The sequence below is a fragment of the Diorhabda sublineata genome, chromosome 9 (assembly GCF_026230105.1).
Source record: "Diorhabda sublineata isolate icDioSubl1.1 chromosome 9, icDioSubl1.1, whole genome shotgun sequence".
In the NCBI taxonomy this organism is placed as follows: Eukaryota; Metazoa; Arthropoda; class Insecta; order Coleoptera; family Chrysomelidae; genus Diorhabda; species Diorhabda sublineata.
In genome coordinates, this window is record NC_079482.1 from 25,465,500 (window position 1) to 25,486,674 (window position 21,175).

Here is a 21,175-nt window from a genome sequence, read left to right on the forward strand (position 1 = left end):
TAACATACAAATTAAATTTCAATTGTCCCCTACCTAGCTCACAGTGAGCAACAACCAACGAGCCCAGTTAAAAAAGAAGATTGACGTTTCCAAAATATAGGTTAATGTGACATTAACACATAAATCTTCTTTTTTCTTCTTCTTAATCCGTTGGTAATTTTTTAACCATTTTGTTGTATATAAAACAACCACTTGATCAATATTAGAGAGGGTTATGGACAAAAAAAAAAACAAGTATAAGTATAATAATATTATAAATTTATTTTCAAAAAGTATGTGCATTTATTCGACACAAATGAAAAACAAATAAATAGTGTACAATTCAAGACTCGAATAATTCCTATATTAAACAGAAAAAAACAACAACAATAATCAATAGACATCATACAACAACAAACAATTAAAATATTCTGTTAGCAAAAACATTTTTATTTTAAAATCACCGATTAGATAAAAATTCAACGACGATATTTATATTTTGGTACACTCTGTATAATCAACGGATATCAAAAGGCAAATCGCGATACAGAAGAAACCGTTACGAAATAACACAATTAAAGTTCTTTCCTCCCTCTATCTTTTAAAGGTGACTTACACGCAATCGGTGTTGCCAGATTTGAGAGATTTTCTTCAATATTAATAATTATTGTTTAAAATATGCGAAACGCTACTGTCGTTTTTGGAAAAAATATTTTATTCTATTAATTATTGTTTGGTGGAATGCTCCGTTGAAGGACGTAGAGATTTTGGTTTTTATAAGAAAGTTGGTAGGAAAAGTTTGGCAACGCTGTTTTAACCAGGTATATATAGTTTTTGAAATCCAAAAAAAATTACAGTAGGAAGAAATATATTGGAAAAGGAGGGGGATTTAATAAAAATATATTCATTTACAGGCAGTTTTAGATCGGGAAGGAAAAGGGTAAAAAATGGTTTGTATTGATTTCCGGCAAAACTATGGGTCTTATGGAAAAAAGTCATATGACAAAGTTGAAGGTAAAAAAAAGATCTATAACTTTTGTGTTTACACTTTTTTAACATAACCTCAAAATTTATGTGAAAAATTAAAAAACAAAAAACTTTCTATTCACGAAAACGTACTTTTTCAAGCACAAAATACACTGTAATCTATTTCATTTGTAATATTCATTTTTTTTAAACTTATTTTGATTCAATATCGAAAAAACACACTCTAATTTTCAATCGCAAATTCTCCCGCCCAAATATCAGAAAAAATTTACCATACTAATGGTACTTTTTTTTACACCGTCATTAAATAGTTATTTCAACAATCTAAAATCTCAATAACTTTTTGAAAAAACCTTCGACGGGAAAATTTGCGATTGAAAATTTGTATGTACGAAATTAAATCTCTTATTAACAGAAAGGTATGCAACTTAAAATACACCAACGGTAGGATATGCAACCAGAAATACTTTACTTTAATGGTAAGATAGGCAACCAAAAACACAACATCAGTTGAGTATGCAACTTAAAATACACCAACGGTAGGATATGCAACCAGAAATACTTTACTTTAATGGTAAGATATGCAACCAAAAACACAACATCAGTTGAGTATGCAACTTAAAATACACCAACGGTAGGATATGCAACCAGAAATACTTTACTTTAATGGTAAGATATGCAACCAAAAACACAACATCAGTTGAGTATGCAACTTAAAATACGTTAGCAATAGGATATGCAACCAGAAGTACTTCGATAGTAGTATATGCACCAAAAACGCGACAACAGTTGAATATGCAAATAAAAATCTTATTAGTAGAAAGATATATGACCTGAAATGCATCAGAAGTACTTGATTAGTAGGATATACAACCAAAGATACTTTAGCAATAACTAAAGAGTAAGTAGACGGAAATTGTTCGACCAGATTAAAACGAAAAAGTATAAAAAGGAAGATGCGGGTAATTCGACGAATAACCAACAGGAACGGACAAACTCGATCAGAACATCATCCCGACGTTAATACGATTATAAACCCGTTCTGTATATATGCAACGATTGGTGCGTATCACGAGACATTCCCTTATTCCAGAACCGATTTCAGTTTAATTTATTCCCCGTCCCCTTCGGGGTCGTCTTCGTCTGCGACTTCCTCCTTAGGTCTCGACCATTTGATAAGCGTCTCCGGAGATCTGAACAGGAATACCAATTTAGCGAATAGATCTTCTTCGAGAGCGAATTCGTGTACTTCCCGAACTAGATAGATATCGAGACATAATCTGAGAACGCGATCGACGTTAGGTAAATCTTCGAACATTATCTTCGACATACCGTCGGCGAAGAAACCTCGAAGGATACGTGATGCCACTAGTACAAGTGTCGTATACAGACCTATGATACTGTAAAAACAGATATGTACGAATATCAATATCAATACGAAAAATTATTTACAATTATATTCACGTTTTTCCATTAAAACAACAAGAAATGTATATTAAAAGTCTGGCAATGTTGCAACAAAAAGTTAGGTGGACTAGGTTATGTTTAAAATTTCAAACTTACCCTCCGGAGGTGATTATGTCCAACGTTGGCGGGAAAACTTTATCGTTGAAGGCGTACAAAAGGATGGAATCCTTACAATCGTGATAAGGAACTTTCATAAGGATGTGCTCGTAATTGTAATCGTTACAAATTTCGTTCACTTTCCACCATGCTTGTTCGTAACCCGAACTGTTTTCGCGTAAAAGTTTAATGGTTACGTTTCTAAAGGTTGTAGCTTCAACGTCTGAAAAGAGTCATATGTCCAATTAAGTTTTGTTAATGAAATTACAGAAAAACGAAATTTTTTTGGTTCCGATTGGTGATGAAGTACGTAATGAAGTCGTGAAATGATCATGATTAATCATCTAGTATACACTTTAGACCGATCACCATAAATGTCCCACCGTTTTCGATAAGCCTACCCTGTAGTTTTTTCTTAAAAAAATAAAAGGAAAACGAGACGAAAATGACCTTCCGGAATCTCCATTATCAAAGCAAACATTACTTTGAACTATGAAATCTTTTTGAATTGAATTATTACGAGGGTTGTACACCAACTATTAACTTGAAGTTAAAATTGTTTATTTACCTGGTTTGTCCAATAGGAGGACGCTAATAGGATCCACTGTTCCTCTATTCGTTACTTTCACGAATTTTGGTAATATATATGTAAAACGTACAGGTTCGGCTTCTTTACCATCCAGATATTTCAATAGATTTTCTCTATCTTCATTTATACTCGTATTTGTGCTCGGTTCCATAGTTATTTCTTTTGAAAACGTTACCAATCCCGAATCTTCAGCTTTACTTGTCCTATGCGTAATTTTATATTCTAATCTAATTTTAAGAAGCTTGGCTACAAAAAAAAATACATTTAGAAATACGAAACTTCTAATACAACGTTTGACATACACCCTGTATGTGAAATTAACCTCTATATAATTCCGCAAAGATTTTTATCACGATCTCAATATAAACGTTACAAAAACAAAATTCTATTCTTTTTAAACTTATTTTAACGTTTTTTTTTGTAGTAATCATACTAGAATGTTAGTAGATTTTGTTTATAATTAACAGATACAAAATGGCGAACGTATATAGTGTTTAAGTAGAAATTAAAAGTAAATACACGTAAACATAATTTAAATATTTCATTCTAGTTAAAACTACAATAAAAAATTAATTAAATCAGATCACAAATGAATTAAATTGTGTGTACTTACTGGAATTGACTTCTTTAATCATCCGTTTCCTGTCAGGAGGCGATATACTCCATATATTGGAAGAATCAGTATTCAGTCTAATGGCGGTAATATCGGCCGCTTCGTAGTTAAAAATGAAATTTTCTGATACTTGATAGGCATTATAAAGAGCTTTAATGTCTTCAAGTTCTTGTGGAGTGAACCTAGATGATATAATAAATAGTCACGGGTTTGAAAATGTCTACGATTTAGGCGCCAAACGGAAAAACGTCAAAGAATAACATAAGATAGAGATGGGAATTTCTATTTGAACTGTATACAGTTACATGAACTGTTACTCCTTATATACGTTTTAATCGATTAAAGGGAAGTGTTAAAACCCTTTTTTTTATAGATAACGGAAATTCAAAAAAAAAAGAATTCTTTAAAAAATCATTTCCGAATCTTTTGGAATATCTAAAAACAGTCAAAGTATTACGGAACAGTGCAAGATCAATTTAAAACACTGTTACAAAATAGAGATGTGTATTTCTACGGGAAGTTGTTTGAAAATAACAGTTTCTCAAACCAAACATATTTGTTCGAATACATTTGTACAAGGGTTGTTATAAATGTACTGAAAATACGAAAAAAAAATAACGATTTAAGTAGTTTTTGACACAAAGTGGATATAACACCTTATAATGGAACTAAAATAGAGATGGGAGTTTGAATTTGTGCAAAATAATATGTTAGGTACTAAATAATACGTCTGAAACAGAGATGGAAGGTTTTAGTTGAATTTTTTCTAAAATAATAGCTGTTCGAATCATATATATTTATATTCCAAAAAGATTCCTACAGTTTTACGAGGATTAATTGAAAATATGAAAAAAAAAAATACGAATTTTGCTATCGAATGACTGCAACTGAACAATGAGTCTGAAATAGAGATGGGAGTTACTACTTGAATTTATTCAAAAATAACAGTTTCACAAATCACAGTTATCATATCATATAATTAAAATTTAAAACATTTCAGACACAAAGTTACGAATCTGGAATAGAGATGGAGATTTCTTTTATAAAATAACAGTTTCACAAATCACAGTTATTAATATTTGTATAAACATACGTATACGTAGTAAAAATATGTAAATAAATAGAGTTGGGGATTTCAACTTGAAGCTGTTGAAAAATAACAGTTTTTCAATCGGAACTTACTCGCATTCCGAATATATGTATGTATATATAATAGAGATGGGAATTACTAATTGAATTTATTCAAAAATAAGTTTCTCAAATCACAGTTATCATATCATATAATTAAAATTTAAAACATTTCAGACACAAAGTTACGAATCTGGAATAGAGATGGAGATTTCTTTTATAAAATAACAGTTTCACAAATCACAGTTATTAATATTTGTATAAACATACGTATACGTAGTAAAAATATGTAAATAAATAGAGTTGGGGATTTCAACTTGAAGCTGTTGAAAAATAACAGTTTTTCAATCGGAACTTACTCGCATTCCTAATATATGTATGTATATATAATAGAGATGGGAATTACTACTTGAATTTATTCAAAAATAACAGTTTCTCAAATCACAGTTATCATATCATATAATTAAAATTTAAAACATTTCAGACACAAAGTTACGAATCTGGAATAGAGATGGAGATTTCTTTTATAAAATAACAGTTTCACAAATCACAGTTATTAATATTTGTATAAATATACGTATACGTAGTAAAAATATGTAAATAAATAGAGTTGGGGATTTCAACTTGAAGCTGTTGAAAAATAACAGTTTTTCAATCGGAACTTACTCGCATTCCTAATATATGTATGTATATATAATAGAGATGGGAATTACTACTTGAATTTATTCAAAAATAACAGTTTCTCAAATCACAGTTATCATATCATATAATTAAAATTTAAAACATTTCAGACACAAAGTTACGAATCTGGAATAGAGATGGAGATTTCTTTTATAAAATAACAGTTTCACAAATCACAGTTATTAATATTTGTATAAACATACGTATACGTAGTAAAAATATGTAAATAAATAGAGTTGGGGATTCTCAACTTGAAGCTGTTGAAAAATAACAGTTTTTCAATCGGAACTGACTCGCATTCCGAATATATGTATGTATATATAATAGAGATGGGAATTACTACTTGAATTTATTCAAAAATAACAGTTTCTCAAATCACAGTTATCATATCATATAATTAAAATTTAAAACATTTCAGACACAAAGTTACGAATCTGGAATAGAGATGGAGATTTCTTTTATAAAATAACAGTTTCACAAATCACAGTTATTAATATTTGTATAAACATACGTATACGTAGTAAAAATATGTAAATAAATAGAGTTGGGGATTTCAACTTGAAGCTGTTAAAAAATAACAGTTTTTCAATCGGAACTTACTCGCATTCCGAATGTATGTATGTATATATATACGAGGGTTGTTGTGTACATACTGAAAAAGATGTGATAATAAAATAGATGCGACTTACTGAAAAATTGAATTCGATTGGACGGTCATTTGGTAAATAGGTTCGTATGGTCCGATTCGAATTTCCAACGAAACGTCAGACGGTGGATTCGGATTACCAACGGCGTCGCCCAACGAAAAAAATACCAACGGGAACCATATGATACCGATAATGACGGTCAATAGAGCGCCCCCCATCAAATATTTGACGGTTCGATTCTTCTCTTGAGCTCTGGGTTGGGGATACTCGTCTTCGACATTCCTCGAACACTATAACCGAAAAAAACGAATCGAATAGAAAGTTTTTCCGGTAGAATTCCGCAGGTCCAAATTAAAATCGGTAAATTCGGCGATTAATCCGATATTTTCGGACCCGTAACGTAATTATCGAGCGAACACTCACTTTTAATAGGAAAATATGTTGGAAAATGTCTTCCAATTTGATCCAATCGAATATGGCCATCGAGGTTTCGGTCCACATCCAGTCCATGCAAGTCCTCAATTCGAACAGGAACGGTATCAACATGAATCCTTTGAACAGGAACATGTTAACGTATCCGTATCCTTTGCACAAGAAGTTACCCAAAATTCTCGTCGGATATCCGCATCGAATCTGATACGCCGACAACAACAAGTAACTGCATTTGGCTATATAGTAGATTTGGGGCGGTATCAACGTATTACAAGAACTAAAAACGTTTATTTCGATTAAAAACTCGAATAACGACGAATATACAATAGTATCGATACCGAACATCGATCGATTCTTTTCGATTACAACTTTTCGCCCGCCGCACGTCGATTTTTGTTCGTTGAACTTATCGATCGATGCGCGGTCGATAAAATACCGAATCGACTTACGTTTTGGTAACTACCGGAAACAATATGAACAACCAAATGTGCAATAAGATTATCTGGACGAATTGGAAAATAATTTTGGCGAGTATATTTTTCCTCAGATAAATACCCCTGTCTATGATGATCAACATAAATTGGAATATCAACATGAAGAGAAATAACGGCGGTACTCGGTTGTCTTGTAAATAATCGGAAACGCTTCCATCTTGTTGAGTCTAAAAATAACAAAAACGAGTAAATAAAACCATTTTTATCGATATATTATCGTAGTTTTGGTTGTTTTTCTCGGCCGATTGTATTTTATAATTAAATTGAATCACCAGTAACTATAATTGAGATATTTAAATCTTTTTTTACGTCCCTCGTATAAAGAGAAACCGTATCTGCCCAGTTCAACATCATTAGTACGTTTTAGGTACTAAAACTGAAAAGTTTACTTACAGGAAACTGTAATGTAACACCTACTTTAAGGTTTAGGTAATTTTACGCCATCTATTAATTCGATAACCAACGCAAAAGTTGGTGAAAGAGAAAACTGTAAAATTGTTTTTACGCCACTTATAGATTTAAATACAAACGCTAAAAAATAATAAAACAGGAAACTGTAATGTAACACCTACTAGGCGGTTGAAGTTATTTTACGCCATTTATGAATTTAATAACTAACGAAAATGTTAAACAGAAAACTGTAAAATAACCTCACGCCACCTACAGATTTAAACACAAAGCGCAAATAGAAGATTCAACAGGAAACTGTAATATAACATTTTCTAGACGGTTGAGGTAATTTGACTAAGCAGAAAACTGTAAAATGTAAAATTAAAACGATTAAAACAGGAAACTGTTAAATAGTATTTAGTGCGTAAATATAAATATGTAGAGATGGGATTTCTATTATGTAACATGGAAAATAACAAATTTTTTTCAATTTTGATATTTTTTTCAGAAAAATATGATACAATATCCATTTATATTATATCTTGCAGCGAGATAAATTGTTTTTTTTTGTAATGAATAATGATCGAATCGAAGATGAGAAAACTATTATTTTTTTGGAACCAAGTATAAATTCCCATCTCTACACAAATAGCATTTATGTTTCGCATGATATTAATTGAATACTCACCCCGAAGGCGCTAAAACCAAAAAGTATAACGAAAAAATTTATAAAATCACACAGAAACATGAATGAATAGACATCGGCGGTTACTCTAGACGCCGGATCGAGTAGTTGCTGAATAAACAATTTGAATTCCTCGGCATACTTGTATATGCTAAAAAAAAAAATAACATTTACCGCCATATTGAAAATTGCGCTGTTGTCGGCTTGTACCGAAAGTTATCGAATATCGATAAAATATTATTTATTCGGTAATATACGTTCCGGACGACGTTGTACTCACCCCAAACGAACTGCCATAACGGCGTTATTCAATTTTTTCAATTTCATTGTTCTTATAACGACAACATCGGCGTCGTCTTGATCGGTTATCGATTTTTTTTTGCTCGAATGCGTTCTCGGTGTCGACGTGGACGGTTGACTGTCGTCGGTACTAATAGAAGAAAAAAAAAATCGAATTCGTCTCGACGAATTGTTAATTTCATATTTATACAGGACGTAACAGAACAATTTAATTAATTTTGGCGCGTCGGCAACAGAGCCCGTTTTTAAGATTTTCGCAACTGTCTGAAGTACGAACACGATTTTTTGGACAACGTTGCCGGATTTATTGGTCTATACGTCCTGGTTTTCGTTTTTCAATAATTCAAACTTACTCATCGTCATCGTCTTGACGTCGAACTGGTATTAATTGTTCTCCAATAACTTTATATTCACCGTCGTCTATAAGGGCAGCTGTAACCGGAGTTGTTGAACTCCATATACCCATGGATTTCAATAAAACTCTATAAAGACGACAATAAATAAAACTTAGATATTGCAACACTGTATTTTCAAATACCAACATTATAAAAGATACGAAACGGTGATATACGACACAAATGGAATCGTGAAGGCGTTCCGCATTGACAGGTGACGTATGACAAGCGCGTTTCGATAACGCGCCATCTGAACGTACCCTAAAGAAGCGGAAATGGAAGACGGTGACGTGTGATTATACGTGACACGGCACTCGAAACAGTGACAGATGTCACATATTGGATCATAGAACATAGAAGATGATTGGTGACCTTCGATGCTAATGACAATTGACAAGATGTTCGATATCAACATTATACAAGATACGAAACGGTGATATACGACACAAATGGAATCGTGAAGGCGTTCCGCATTGACAGATGACGTATGACAAGCGCGTTTCGATAACGCGCCATCTGAACGTACCCTAAAGAAGCGGAAATGGAAGACGGTGACGTGATTATACGTGACACGGCACTCGAAACAGTGACAGATGTCACATATTGGATCATAGAACATAGAAGATGATTGGTGACCTTCGATGCTAATGACAATTGACAAGATGTTCGATATCAACATTATACAAGATACGAAACGATGATGTACGACACAAATGGAATCGTGAAGGCGTTCCGCATTGACAGGTGACGTATGACAAGCGCGTTTCGATAACGCGCCACCTGAACGTACCCTAAAGAAGCGGAAATGGAAGACGGTGACGTGATTATACGTGACACGGCACTCGAAACAGTGACAGATGTCACATATTGGATCATAGAACATAGAAGATGATTGGTGACATACGATGCTAATGACAATTGACAAGATGTTCGATTTTTCACTTTACAATGATATTAAAAACAATTTTGATAAACTAACCTGTGGAAAAATACGACTAACAATAACAGCAGATCCCAAAAAGCTTCGATATCCTTGTTCCTGTGTAGGCCGATCAAAGTGGGGGGGTAAAAGGGGTTCCGTTCGGAGGCCGAAGTCAAAAATTCCGTTTGTTGTCTCATCCTATTGCCGGGCATGACGTGGAATTGGAAAACGACTTTCAACAATACCACAACTTCCGTGTACGCTATGATGGTGACCCAGAAGGTTTTCGACGGTCTCGGTATGGTCAGAGATCCCCAAAAGAACACCATCAGCGGCAACGGAAGCGAAATTAGGTTAGAATTTCGAAGTTGATTTAAAAATATGACGAAATAACAGACTATTTCCGATCGGCTCATTATGAGGTACCAGGACGCTAATAATAATCTGACTATAGTCGGTTGATCGACCGAAGACATTTCGTCGCCGTAATCTACGTACGGACTCATTTGAGCGTCTTCTTCGGATTTCCTATAAAAATATTTGTTGTACAAACGTGAAGAATATAAACAATTTTCTCATAACGCGGCAAAATATAAATAAAGCAAACGATTACTTCATATTTATAACATAATATTACCGACTCGTCCACCGACATAGACCGCGAAGCCGATCCTGTTCGATTATGGTAATCGACGCGCCAATTTATTACAATTCTCTTTATAAGCTTGTTGTACATTATGTTGTAACTGTTTTTATCGAAATTCAACAATCTGAATTGTCTAGAAAGCCGTTGGATATAAATAAGCGATAATTTACCAGCCAAAGTGTTTATTTAAATAAATTAGTGCGTTAAGTATTAGCGAATAAGTGTTTAGTGAATAGTTTTCACATAATTAAGAAGAAAATTAAAATAATGTGTAGATAAATCAAGCATAAATTATTTCATTGTCGAAGAATTTTTTCATATATAAAAACATAAAAATTCCAAATTTAGTTAATTTTTTTTATATAAAATGATATCTTTGAGATGAATACGTCTAGTATAAACCGTAAAAACCTTTAAACCCCTTAAAAATTCATTTGTTAATGATTGCACTTTTGATTAACACTGTATACGCTGAATTATTTTTAACTAAACTAAAATAAAGCAGTTGGTATTTATAATATACGCTGTTGAACTATGATTTATCTATTGACCCCGGTATAAGAACAATTTAATTGTAAAAAATGCGAAATAATCAACCATGCATAATCCGGAAATGAGGAAAATAAAAATAAATGGAAAGAAGACTAAGGAAGCAGGGCAAAAGCGAACACAACGGAGTTGACATTGGCGTTACCTTGACGACGGACATGGCGAATCTAATCCACGTTCCAAACTTGCCGCCAGAATTCGAATTTCGGGAACCGTCAAAACGCTGGCCTTGCGCCTACACAGCCAACATATACACAGGCGTACAGCCAAACTACTTTTTTTCTACTCAAATTAAATCTTGTGAATTGTCCATTCCTTATATTCATTTCTCAAATGTTGAAGTAAATAGACACACTCGCGACATAACCAAACTTTTTTTAATTAAAATCGTAATAAAAACGACCACGTTCCCGCTAAACCGGGACAGAAACGTCATAAATGAGGTTAAAATATTTTTTTCTTATCAATGTTTTAATATATCTGATACGTCACTACAAAAATATTGTCACATATACTGATTTTAATCACTTTAAGAGAGAAAAAAAAAGTTTTTTGTGGTATGGTGTTTAAAAACATAATAATCTAAGTATAACGAGCACTGAATCAACTAGACACGATTTGATCACTTCGGAATAGAACGATCAGAATACCGACAACACCTTATATAACAACGGTCATAATTTGTTTGACAACAGATATTGCCAAATTGGTTTTATTAAAGGAAGATGTGGTATTTTCCATATCGTATAAATTCTGCGAAAAACTGAAGTTTATTTATTAAAAAGAAAAAGTATCCTAGGTAAAAGAGTTATAAAATTTTCTCAACTCTAATTAATAATGATTTTTAATTTTATCATCAGTTTTTTTTTGTATATGATCAATTTTTTTAACTAGTTATAGGATTAAGAGTAAATTAAGGCAAACAGTCTTGAAAATCACTTGATGGATATCGGGTTTAATAAAAATACAATGTTATAATTTACACCTGCAATATAAACACTATTCGATGCCAGACCGTTTATATATATATATATATATATATATATATATATATAATTGATGATAACTATACCTTACTTATACTTATTCCTACTTATATTAGGTATAATTGGCAACATTGCTGATTCACATTTCGTGACCGTGGTTGTTTAAGATCTCGCAGTACAATGAAGTTTTAAAAATTAGAGGAGCGCGCGGAAAAATAAAACCGTTAAAAAATAACTAAATCAAATTCGTCAAACCATGAAGATTATATTTGATAGTTCAAGGTTGTGCTGAAAAGGAAAAAGTGGGAACGGGTCGTGAAGATAAAAGATTCGATTGAATCGACATCTTGAAATACTATTTTCTTTAATTGGCCATTGCTACACCACCAATTTTTTTATTACGATATTTTTGAATTGATACTGTCTCTACAATTCAACATGAGCGAAATGAATATACTACTATTTGAAAAGTAATGCATCTATTTACATCTAAACCAATATTCTGAATTTTAATATTTTATAGACCTCGTATTCTCATTTAAATGGATTTTCCACGAACTTCTCAACCCGCCCTCGTATATTGAATGAATCATATCAGAAACAAGTATAACTAAAAAATTATAAAAGAAGTTTCTTTAAAAATCACCCTGTATATCTTTTATGATTATTTTATATCAAATTCAACGATTTTTCTCAAATAACAAAAAAATTTTTTTCGAAAAATATAAAAACCGTGAAGAATTTAGAATTTCCTTGAACTATTATGGACCAAATTATTTATTTCGATATAAGACAGATGCATTAATTTTATTAACTTCTCGCGATTTAATAACGCTACGTTCGTAAGAAGTTATTTTATTCCATCTCTACGCATGTCAAATGACGTGTAATAGAAAAAAATCGGTTCGTTCCAGCCCATCGAAAAACCGTCCTTGGTACTTTGACGAGTCTGCGCAATAGAAATTACGTGTTCCAACCGTTAAACGAACGATTCTGTTTTATGTTTCGTTTGTAAATCGGTTCCGGGACGATCTTGTTTGATAGCGAGTACAGAAAGTATCATTTAAACGGTTCCAAGAACGGTTCGGATTAGAAGATTGGAACAAACCTATTAAGAGTGTGACTGTATCGGATTTATTAGTACCTATCCGGTTCTGGTGAACACGGTAAAGATGGCGCCAATGCTTTTGTATCGCTGTCTTCGCTTAAAGGAGGTTTATCGTCATCACTATCACCATGGATCGAGTCCTGCCTGTTACGACACAAGTATTCAAAATGTATCCTGTTTTATTAGATCTTTTAACAAATATCGGTGCTAATAGATAAATCGTGAAGTGAAATAGAAGAAGTTCAAATAGAAATAGTGGTGAAATGATAAATAACAGAATTTAATTTAAAAAATAGTTACAAGTGTAGATATGGAAGAAGAAGAAAATATTTTGTGCAGTTAACCTGAAAGAAGACGCAATAGAATACACTATAAAAATTTGAGTGGGAAATATTTGGTGAATGGAATGTAGAAATTTTTTTCTATATTTGTTTAAATGTAAGTAACAAAAAATATATTAATCAATGTTTGTTTATTAAATAAAAAAATAACCTTGCAAAGTTATGGACCTGGAAATTGTTAATCTTTCATAAAGTAATCATTTATTTTATTATATATCGAGATTTTTTATTTTTGTTTTGATTTTTGATTCAAGAATTAGAATTAAGATTTTATAACTTTGGCAAAGTTAATATTTTATTTTGTGGTTTTTGAAGTTTATTTAAACGAGTGGTTTACGGCGTAATTATTAATTTGTCTTCTTTCTTTGGATAATAAATAATATTTTTTTGATATCGCATATTATACCCAGCTAACAATATTTATAAATAGAGATTTATACAGAGGCCGGCAACAAATTTCTTTAAAATTCAGCGTCAAAAATTGATTTCAAAAAATTACAAAAGGGATTCGAAAAAAGGGTTACCAAGTTCAAATTGATCAATGTATTTAAGGCAACGTTTCTCAACAGAGATTCAGGTCCGACCATGTAACGCCAGTGCCATTATACCGGCGCGTCGACAACAGAGCCCGTTTTTAAGAATTTCTATAAAGTATTCCATACTGTTGAACGATTTGGTAGCGGCGTGTTCGGAAATTATTGTCGAAATTGGGTAAACACGATTATTCATTCTGAAAACGCGTCTACTCGACGAGCACGTGTTATTATGACACAACTGGGTGACAAGGTTGCCGGACTTATGAGCGTTGCCGCACTTACGCCGATTTTTCGAGAGATTTGTGCCGACCTCTGTATAAAAAGTGGAATGGGGGAAATAATACAGGCAATGTACCTCGCTATACAGGGTGGACAACAACGAACTGGAAGTTTTTTCGAGCAAATTTTGCGATTTTTGTAAAAAAAAAGTTTTTTGGGGAAATAAACGGGAAGGCACCACAAAAATTGATAGCATTCGCTTGAATAACATATGAAGCTTCCTAAATATTCGATAGAATTATACTTGGCGTTCAAAAATTGTGTACCACACTCCCTTTTTTCAAGGTCAAATTGAATTTTGACCAAAACCTAATTTTCAACGTAGAATTTACTAGTGTCGACAATTATTAAACACCCTGTATAATTTTTTTAAAAAAATTCCGATTATTCAAGCGAGTTTTAGTAATTTTTGATTCGACTCGTTTCCAAAAAATAATGATCAGCCGATATTTAAAAAAAAAATTATAAACAACTAAAAACATTTTAAATTTAATATAAAGAATATAAAGAAACTCTTTAACCGGAAATCGTAGACAACTGAAAAGATGTCGATTCATTTCATCGTGGTATACCCTGTATATTTATTGTTTATCCTCAAATCTCGGTTTTCGTTCGTCACCGTTATGAACATTTACTTTGATGTCGATATGTTGCTGGGCGTTAACAACCACTTGCACAACATAAAACACAATCATTAATTTTTTACAATTAATCTTACCGTAATTTTTACAGTGTACCACAACTTCATTTTATAATTTGTATCCTAGTCCCGTCGAGTACACCACTTTAAAATAACATTTAAAATAATTGATTTATGATAAACCCACTAATTCTCAAGCAGAAGTTTTTGCAAATTTTAATATATTCAGGGGCGTCCCTTGAATGTAAATCCAAGTGTCATTCGCCATCTTGAAAAACACGTTTTATCGAATATCTCGCGAACCGCGCTTCGTAGGACTAAAATAGTGAAAATCATTTTTATAGATAATAATTTTTTCCATCCTTTTTATTTGAAACTTTTTTCTCTATAACGCATCGGTTTTTAATTAACTATATATTTAGTAAAAACCATGTTTTAAAATATAATTAAAAACCTATGCGTTATACAGAAAAAAGTTTCAAATAAAAAAGATGGCAAAAATTATTATCTATAAAAATGATTCCAACTATTTTTGTCGTATGATGCGCGGTTCACGAGATATTCGATAAAACGTGTTTTTCAAGATGGCGGGTGCCCACTTAGATTCATATTCAGGGGATACCTCGTAACATATTTCAAAAAAAGAAAATCCGTTCTATAGAAATGCGCGCGCAGGAATAATATATGACTGATAATAGCTCTGATTCCGAATCACTTTAAGAACTGATCGCATCAAAATTGTCGTTCGCGGGTTGATGACTTTTCCTCCCTCCAGCGAACGATAATTTTGAAAGTGCGCATGCGATAAAAAAATGTATTATTTCAATGACATTTTGAATACGACAATTACAGACGATAGAAATGGCAAGATGGCAACTTCCGTTCATGACAAAAATGTCTGTCGTTAGCGCCACCGTCGCTCAGTCTATTATATAAAAATAGAAAGAGAGCGATATGTAAGTGGAATTGTACTATTGGAAGAAATATAAAAGGCATCGGTTTATCACTATCCAACTCTCTCTACTCGTCATTGAAACCATATTTTTTTTCTTTGTCGTTCCCACCACTCGAAACATCAGCATCATGGCGACTCAATGAGAGTGGTATACGGAAATACTTTCCGTCTCTATCAGCAGTATAACAAGCTCCTATACCTTGCTCTCTCTCTCTCTATCTTAATAACGAGTTTGTTTCATTTATAAAAAAAATCGAAATATAATCTATACAGAACCGTAGTTAATATTTTCGATATTTTGTTTTATATTGCAAGTGGTTGTTGTTATTAATTTTAAATTTGATTAATTATTTTTCGAATTTTTCGCACACACCTTCTAAAACTCGACATTCGAAAAGAATCCGCAGGACTAAATAATGCCGGCGTAGATTGGGACAGCACTAATGATCCTTCTCTAAATAAAACAAATCTAATTTCTACACTAATTACTACAACTACAGTGAAAAAAAAACATCGACGTTACGAAATTTCTGATAGAACGATTAATGAAAATTGAAACTCACCTCGAATTTCTAAGGAGGCTGTGATAAGAACCGGCCGGTTGCCAAATTTGATCTTTTCCCATACGAACGCCGATGTTGTAGTTGGTCCTTTCCTGAAATACGGTTTCGAGTTCGTAATTCGATAATTATAATATTAAAAAAATTATATTATCAAAATTGGAAATACTGTCGAGAAAATGGCTACCAATACAACCCTGTTCGTAAGCGTATACCTCCCGACAATCTTCGTACGTGATCGGCTCCGAACGTGTTCATTCAAATACGAATGCGAACGAGACAAGCCGAAGTCGTACCAGAATATTACGTGCTTTCAACGCGATGTTGCCAAATTTGAAAGAGTTTTTTTAATTTCAATAATTTCCAATCAGATACAAAAGATTTTTATCCAAATTTGAAGGGTTTTAATGTAAAATTAAGTACTTGCCAAATATTTCAATAATTTTAACAACGAATTTCATTTTTATTAAAATTAATTTATCAAACGCCATTTTTGTTTTTTGTATCAATTTTCTATAATATAATTTCGAAAATTATGGAACAAATGCGCGATGTTATAAATTGTGTTTTAAAATGAAAAAAATTATTTGAAAAAAAAACAATTTAATGAAATAAAGAAACATCCGATTACTGCACTTGTTTAAGTACGAATGCGAACGAGCCAAGCCGAAGTCGTAGCAGAGTATTACGTGCTTTCAACGCGATGTTGCCATATTTAAATTATTTCTTTTAATTTCAATGATTTCGAATCAGAATTTTCACTACTAAAGTTTTTTATCCGAATTTGAAAGGATTTTAATGTAAAATTGGGAAAATTTTTTAATAATATTTTGTAAAATATAATTAAAAACAGTTCCGTGAGATAACAAACAGTCCGTGTTCATTTAGGCACGAATACGAACGAGACCGAATTCATAAGAGACGTAGTGTTGCCATAATTAAGTGTATTCCTTTAATTTGACGGCCATCAAGGCCACCCTAACCGTTTTAAAGCATTTTTTCATCAAGTGCAACAAATGTCTTAAAAATTTGGCAACAATGTAAAAAGTAATCGGTATTTACTTGAATGTATTTGCAATAGCACATAATATACATACTTTCGACGCAGTGTTGCCGGATATAAAACATTTTCTTCAATATATTTTGAATCGAAATTTTATAATTTATAGATTTGAGGTTTTAGATGCAAATATCTAGCGAATATTTTTTTTTTCATCGAAAATTATTAGAACAAAACGTTATTTTCTAAACGGAAAAAATATACTTTTTTTTCTTCATTTGAGAATCCTCAAAGAAATATGACAACGTTGCTATTGCAATCAGTTTGAATCTTCAACGCAGTATTGCCAGAGTTGACAAATATTCTTAAATATAAAAAATTTTTTCCATTGAAAGACCTAAAATTTTTATACGAATTTGTGAAATGTTGTAGCAGTATCAAAAATTTTAACTTTTCTCATTTCGTTCATATTTATACCTCTGAAATATTGTTTTATGCTGGTCGATGTTTTGAAAATATGATTTTTCCTCACTCGGTTAAAGCGTGTTTATCGAATCTGGCAACACCGCTTAGACGCGCGGGAGATAAATCGCGGTTTTTTGCATGTCTAAAGACGACATTTTATTGTTGATGCTAGTTGGTAATTCGACGGGATTCGTGTACATCCATTAAAACGCTAACAAAAATTCAGACATACCTAAAAAAACTAATTTTTACGATAAAAAAAATGACTATGAATCAAATCTCGGTTGTGTACTTAAATAAGAAACAAATAATTCTGTTCAGTGCAGTGCGTGAGTTTAAATTGTTACAACATTTAGCTGGAAGGAATTTAAAGATAAAACGTGAGTTTTTACTATGTTTTATATCAATAACAATGTTTTAATTTTATTCATGACTCACCTTAAGTATCCTCTTTTCTTTTGCCAAAACTTTCAAGATGATCCTATAATTTCTTGAATACTTATTCAAAAATTTGGTTAAAGTAACCATGATACCGTCAATGAAGGCCCATAACAAATAGAATATTTGGAATATTTTTTGTCCTATCGTGACTTCTAAAAATTTGAATGAAATCACAATAAATACGAGGGCAATGCGATTTTGTCTTTTTCGTTTATTCATTTTGAATTGATTTTAAATCAGAGGAGACTTGAAACGAAAATTAAATAAATCGTAAAAAACTAGTTACGTCTAGAAAAATCCGGATTACGATGAATCTTGATAACTCGATAGTTGAAATTAAACTCGTTCATTTCTAAATTGGTGTGAATTAAGTTTTAAAAAGACAAATTTTCGAATGTTCAATATACAATTTCATGTGTTTTGCTGGAAAAAAACTAAAGAAATTAACTTACGAGGTTCAGTTAAAGAGCTAATATCATCGTCTCGTTCTTGACTTGTACTAGGTAGAGGTTCGTCTTGAATTCTAACACTCTTCGGCTCATTTTCTGCAATCTATTTACAGTATACGCATCATAAAATCGATATTTAAAATAAAAAAGAAAAATTAGAACAGTTTTTATAATGATCAATCGTAAATTAAAATAATTTTTATTAATTAAGCCCGGTTTACATTATACGAGTTTAGTAATCCGGTGCCGGACCGGATCGCAATGTTCATATTATTAGGACTCATTCAAAAGCCGTGCAAAAGTTTATAAATTATATCAAAACTGATTTATTATTATTTCTACAAGAAATAACTGATGGAATTGAAGGAAAATAGACCGAAATTCAAGTTGCTTGGAATGGTAGTACATTCTAGGGGGTTCCGGCGCCGTACCGGAATAATGTGAACCGGGCTTTATGACGTTTTTATAAAAACCGTTCATTATATTAATCTACTGGAAAGCACATAAATAGAATTAATAAAAAAAACATAAGCTTTACACACACACACACACACACAACAAAATCGTACAAATTTTATATTATCTGAAAAAAAGTAGATAGAACATAGATAAAACAAAATATTAGATATATCCGCAAACAAAATGAAAAGTTGGAAGGTGGTTTTATTAGCAAGTGGATTAATTATTTAATTTTAGTGAGTTTACTGGTAACGAATGGTAAATGGTGGGGTTATATTTTATCTCTATCAAGGTGGTAGCGTCAAATTGATGAAATCCAATAAGAAATTATAACAAAATTTGCAGTTTTTTTGTTGCTATTTAGTTGCTAAAACCGTTAATGCTTAAACCGTTCGCGAAAAATTGCAATTACTGTTAAATTCATATGAAGGTTGCATAAAATAGCAAAGATTGAATTATTAAACCAAAATTTGTTGCTGCAAGTACGAAAATTTAAAAGAAAGACATAATTTTTGATCTTAGTAATGTTTTTCTACACATTCAAGCTTGAACTCGATTTGCTGAACAAAAAAAGCTGAAGAAATTTTGTTGCTGCATTAAAAAATGTTCGAATGAGTCTAAAGAACGTGCAACAAAATAAAAACTGAAAATCGGCCGATATACAGGGTCGCTAATAATGTTTTTCTGCATATTCTATTTTGAACTCGATTTGCTGAACAAAAAATTCTGAAGGAAGTTTGTTGCTGCATTAAAAAATGTTGGAATGAGTCCAAAGAACGAGCAACAAAATAAAAATTTCAAATCGGTCGATCTACAGGGTCACTAATAATGTTTTTCTACATATTCTATTTTGAACTCGATTTGCTGAACAAAAAATGCTGAAGAAATTTTGTTGCTGCATTGAAAAATGTTGAAATGAGTCTAAAGAACGAGCAACAAAATAAAAACTGAAAATCGACCGATATACAGGGTCGCTAATAATGTTTTTTTACATATTCTAGCTTGAACTCGATTTGCTGAACAAAAAATGCTGAAGAAAGTTTGTTGCTGCATTGAAAAATGTTGGAATTAGTCTAAAGAACGAGAAACAAAATAAAAATTTAAAATCGGTCGATCTACAGGGTCGCCAATAATGTTTTTCTACATATTCTATTTTGAACTCGATTTGCTGAACAAAAAATTCTGAAAAAAGTTTGTTGCTGCATTGAAAAATGTTCGAATAAGTCTAAAGAACGTGCAACAAAATAAAAACTGAAAATCGGCCGATATACAGGGTCGCTAATAATGTTTTTCTGCATATTCTATTTTGAACTCGATTTGCTGAACAAAAAATTCTGAAGGAAGTTTGTTGCTGCATTAAAAAATGTTGGAATGAGTCTAAAGAACGAGCAACAAAATAAAAATTTAAAATCGGTTTATCTACAGGGTCGCTAATAATGTTTTTCTACATATTCTATTTTGAACTCGATTTGCTGAACAAAAAATGCTGAAGAAATTTTGTTGCTGCATTGAAAAATGTTGAAATGAGTCTAAAGAACGAGCAACAAAATAAAAACTGAAAATCGACCGATATACAGGGTCGCTAATAATGTTTTTTTACATATTCTAGCTTGAACTCGATTTGCTGAACAAAAAATGCTGAAGAAAGTTTGTTGCTGCATTGAAAAATGTTGGAATTAGTCTAAAGAACGAGAAACAAAATAAAAATTTAAAATCGGTCGATCTACAGGGTCGCCAATAATGTTTTTCTACACATTCAAGCTTGAACTCGATTTGCTGAACAAAAAAAGCTGAAGAAATTTTGTTGCTGCATTAAAAAATGTTCGAATGAGTCTAAAGAACGTGCAACAAAATAAAAACTGAAAATCGGCCGATATACAGGGTCGCTAATAATGTTTTTCTGCATATTCTATTTTGAACTCGATTTGCTGAACAAAAAATTCTGAAGGAAGTTTG

The 21,175-nt window shown here is 31.9% G+C and overlaps 1 protein-coding gene across 1 annotated transcript in view; it reads right to left on the bottom strand.

Annotated features, from left to right (window-relative positions):
* Positions 1-243: 243 nt before the first annotated feature.
* Positions 244-21,175, bottom strand: part of LOC130448562 (piezo-type mechanosensitive ion channel component) — an 80,837-nt gene continuing 59,905 nt past the window's right edge. Inside the window, exons 25-41 of the mRNA XM_056785977.1 lie at positions 18,764-18,863; positions 18,309-18,463; positions 16,409-16,500; positions 16,219-16,299; positions 13,131-13,238; positions 11,146-11,235; positions 9,863-10,333; positions 8,842-8,970; positions 8,469-8,618; positions 8,192-8,339; positions 7,069-7,280; positions 6,611-6,896; positions 6,230-6,477; positions 3,732-3,913; positions 3,098-3,364; positions 2,530-2,752; positions 244-2,366 (exon numbers count right to left, since the gene is read on the bottom strand). Of these exons, the coding sequence (XP_056641955.1) occupies positions 2,078-2,366; positions 2,530-2,752; positions 3,098-3,364; positions 3,732-3,913; positions 6,230-6,477; positions 6,611-6,896; positions 7,069-7,280; positions 8,192-8,339; positions 8,469-8,618; positions 8,842-8,970; positions 9,863-10,333; positions 11,146-11,235; positions 13,131-13,238; positions 16,219-16,299; positions 16,409-16,500; positions 18,309-18,463; positions 18,764-18,863 (3,231 nt within the window). The 3' untranslated portion in view covers positions 244-2,077. The remainder of the gene's footprint in view (positions 2,367-2,529; positions 2,753-3,097; positions 3,365-3,731; positions 3,914-6,229; positions 6,478-6,610; positions 6,897-7,068; positions 7,281-8,191; positions 8,340-8,468; positions 8,619-8,841; positions 8,971-9,862; positions 10,334-11,145; positions 11,236-13,130; positions 13,239-16,218; positions 16,300-16,408; positions 16,501-18,308; positions 18,464-18,763; positions 18,864-21,175) is intronic.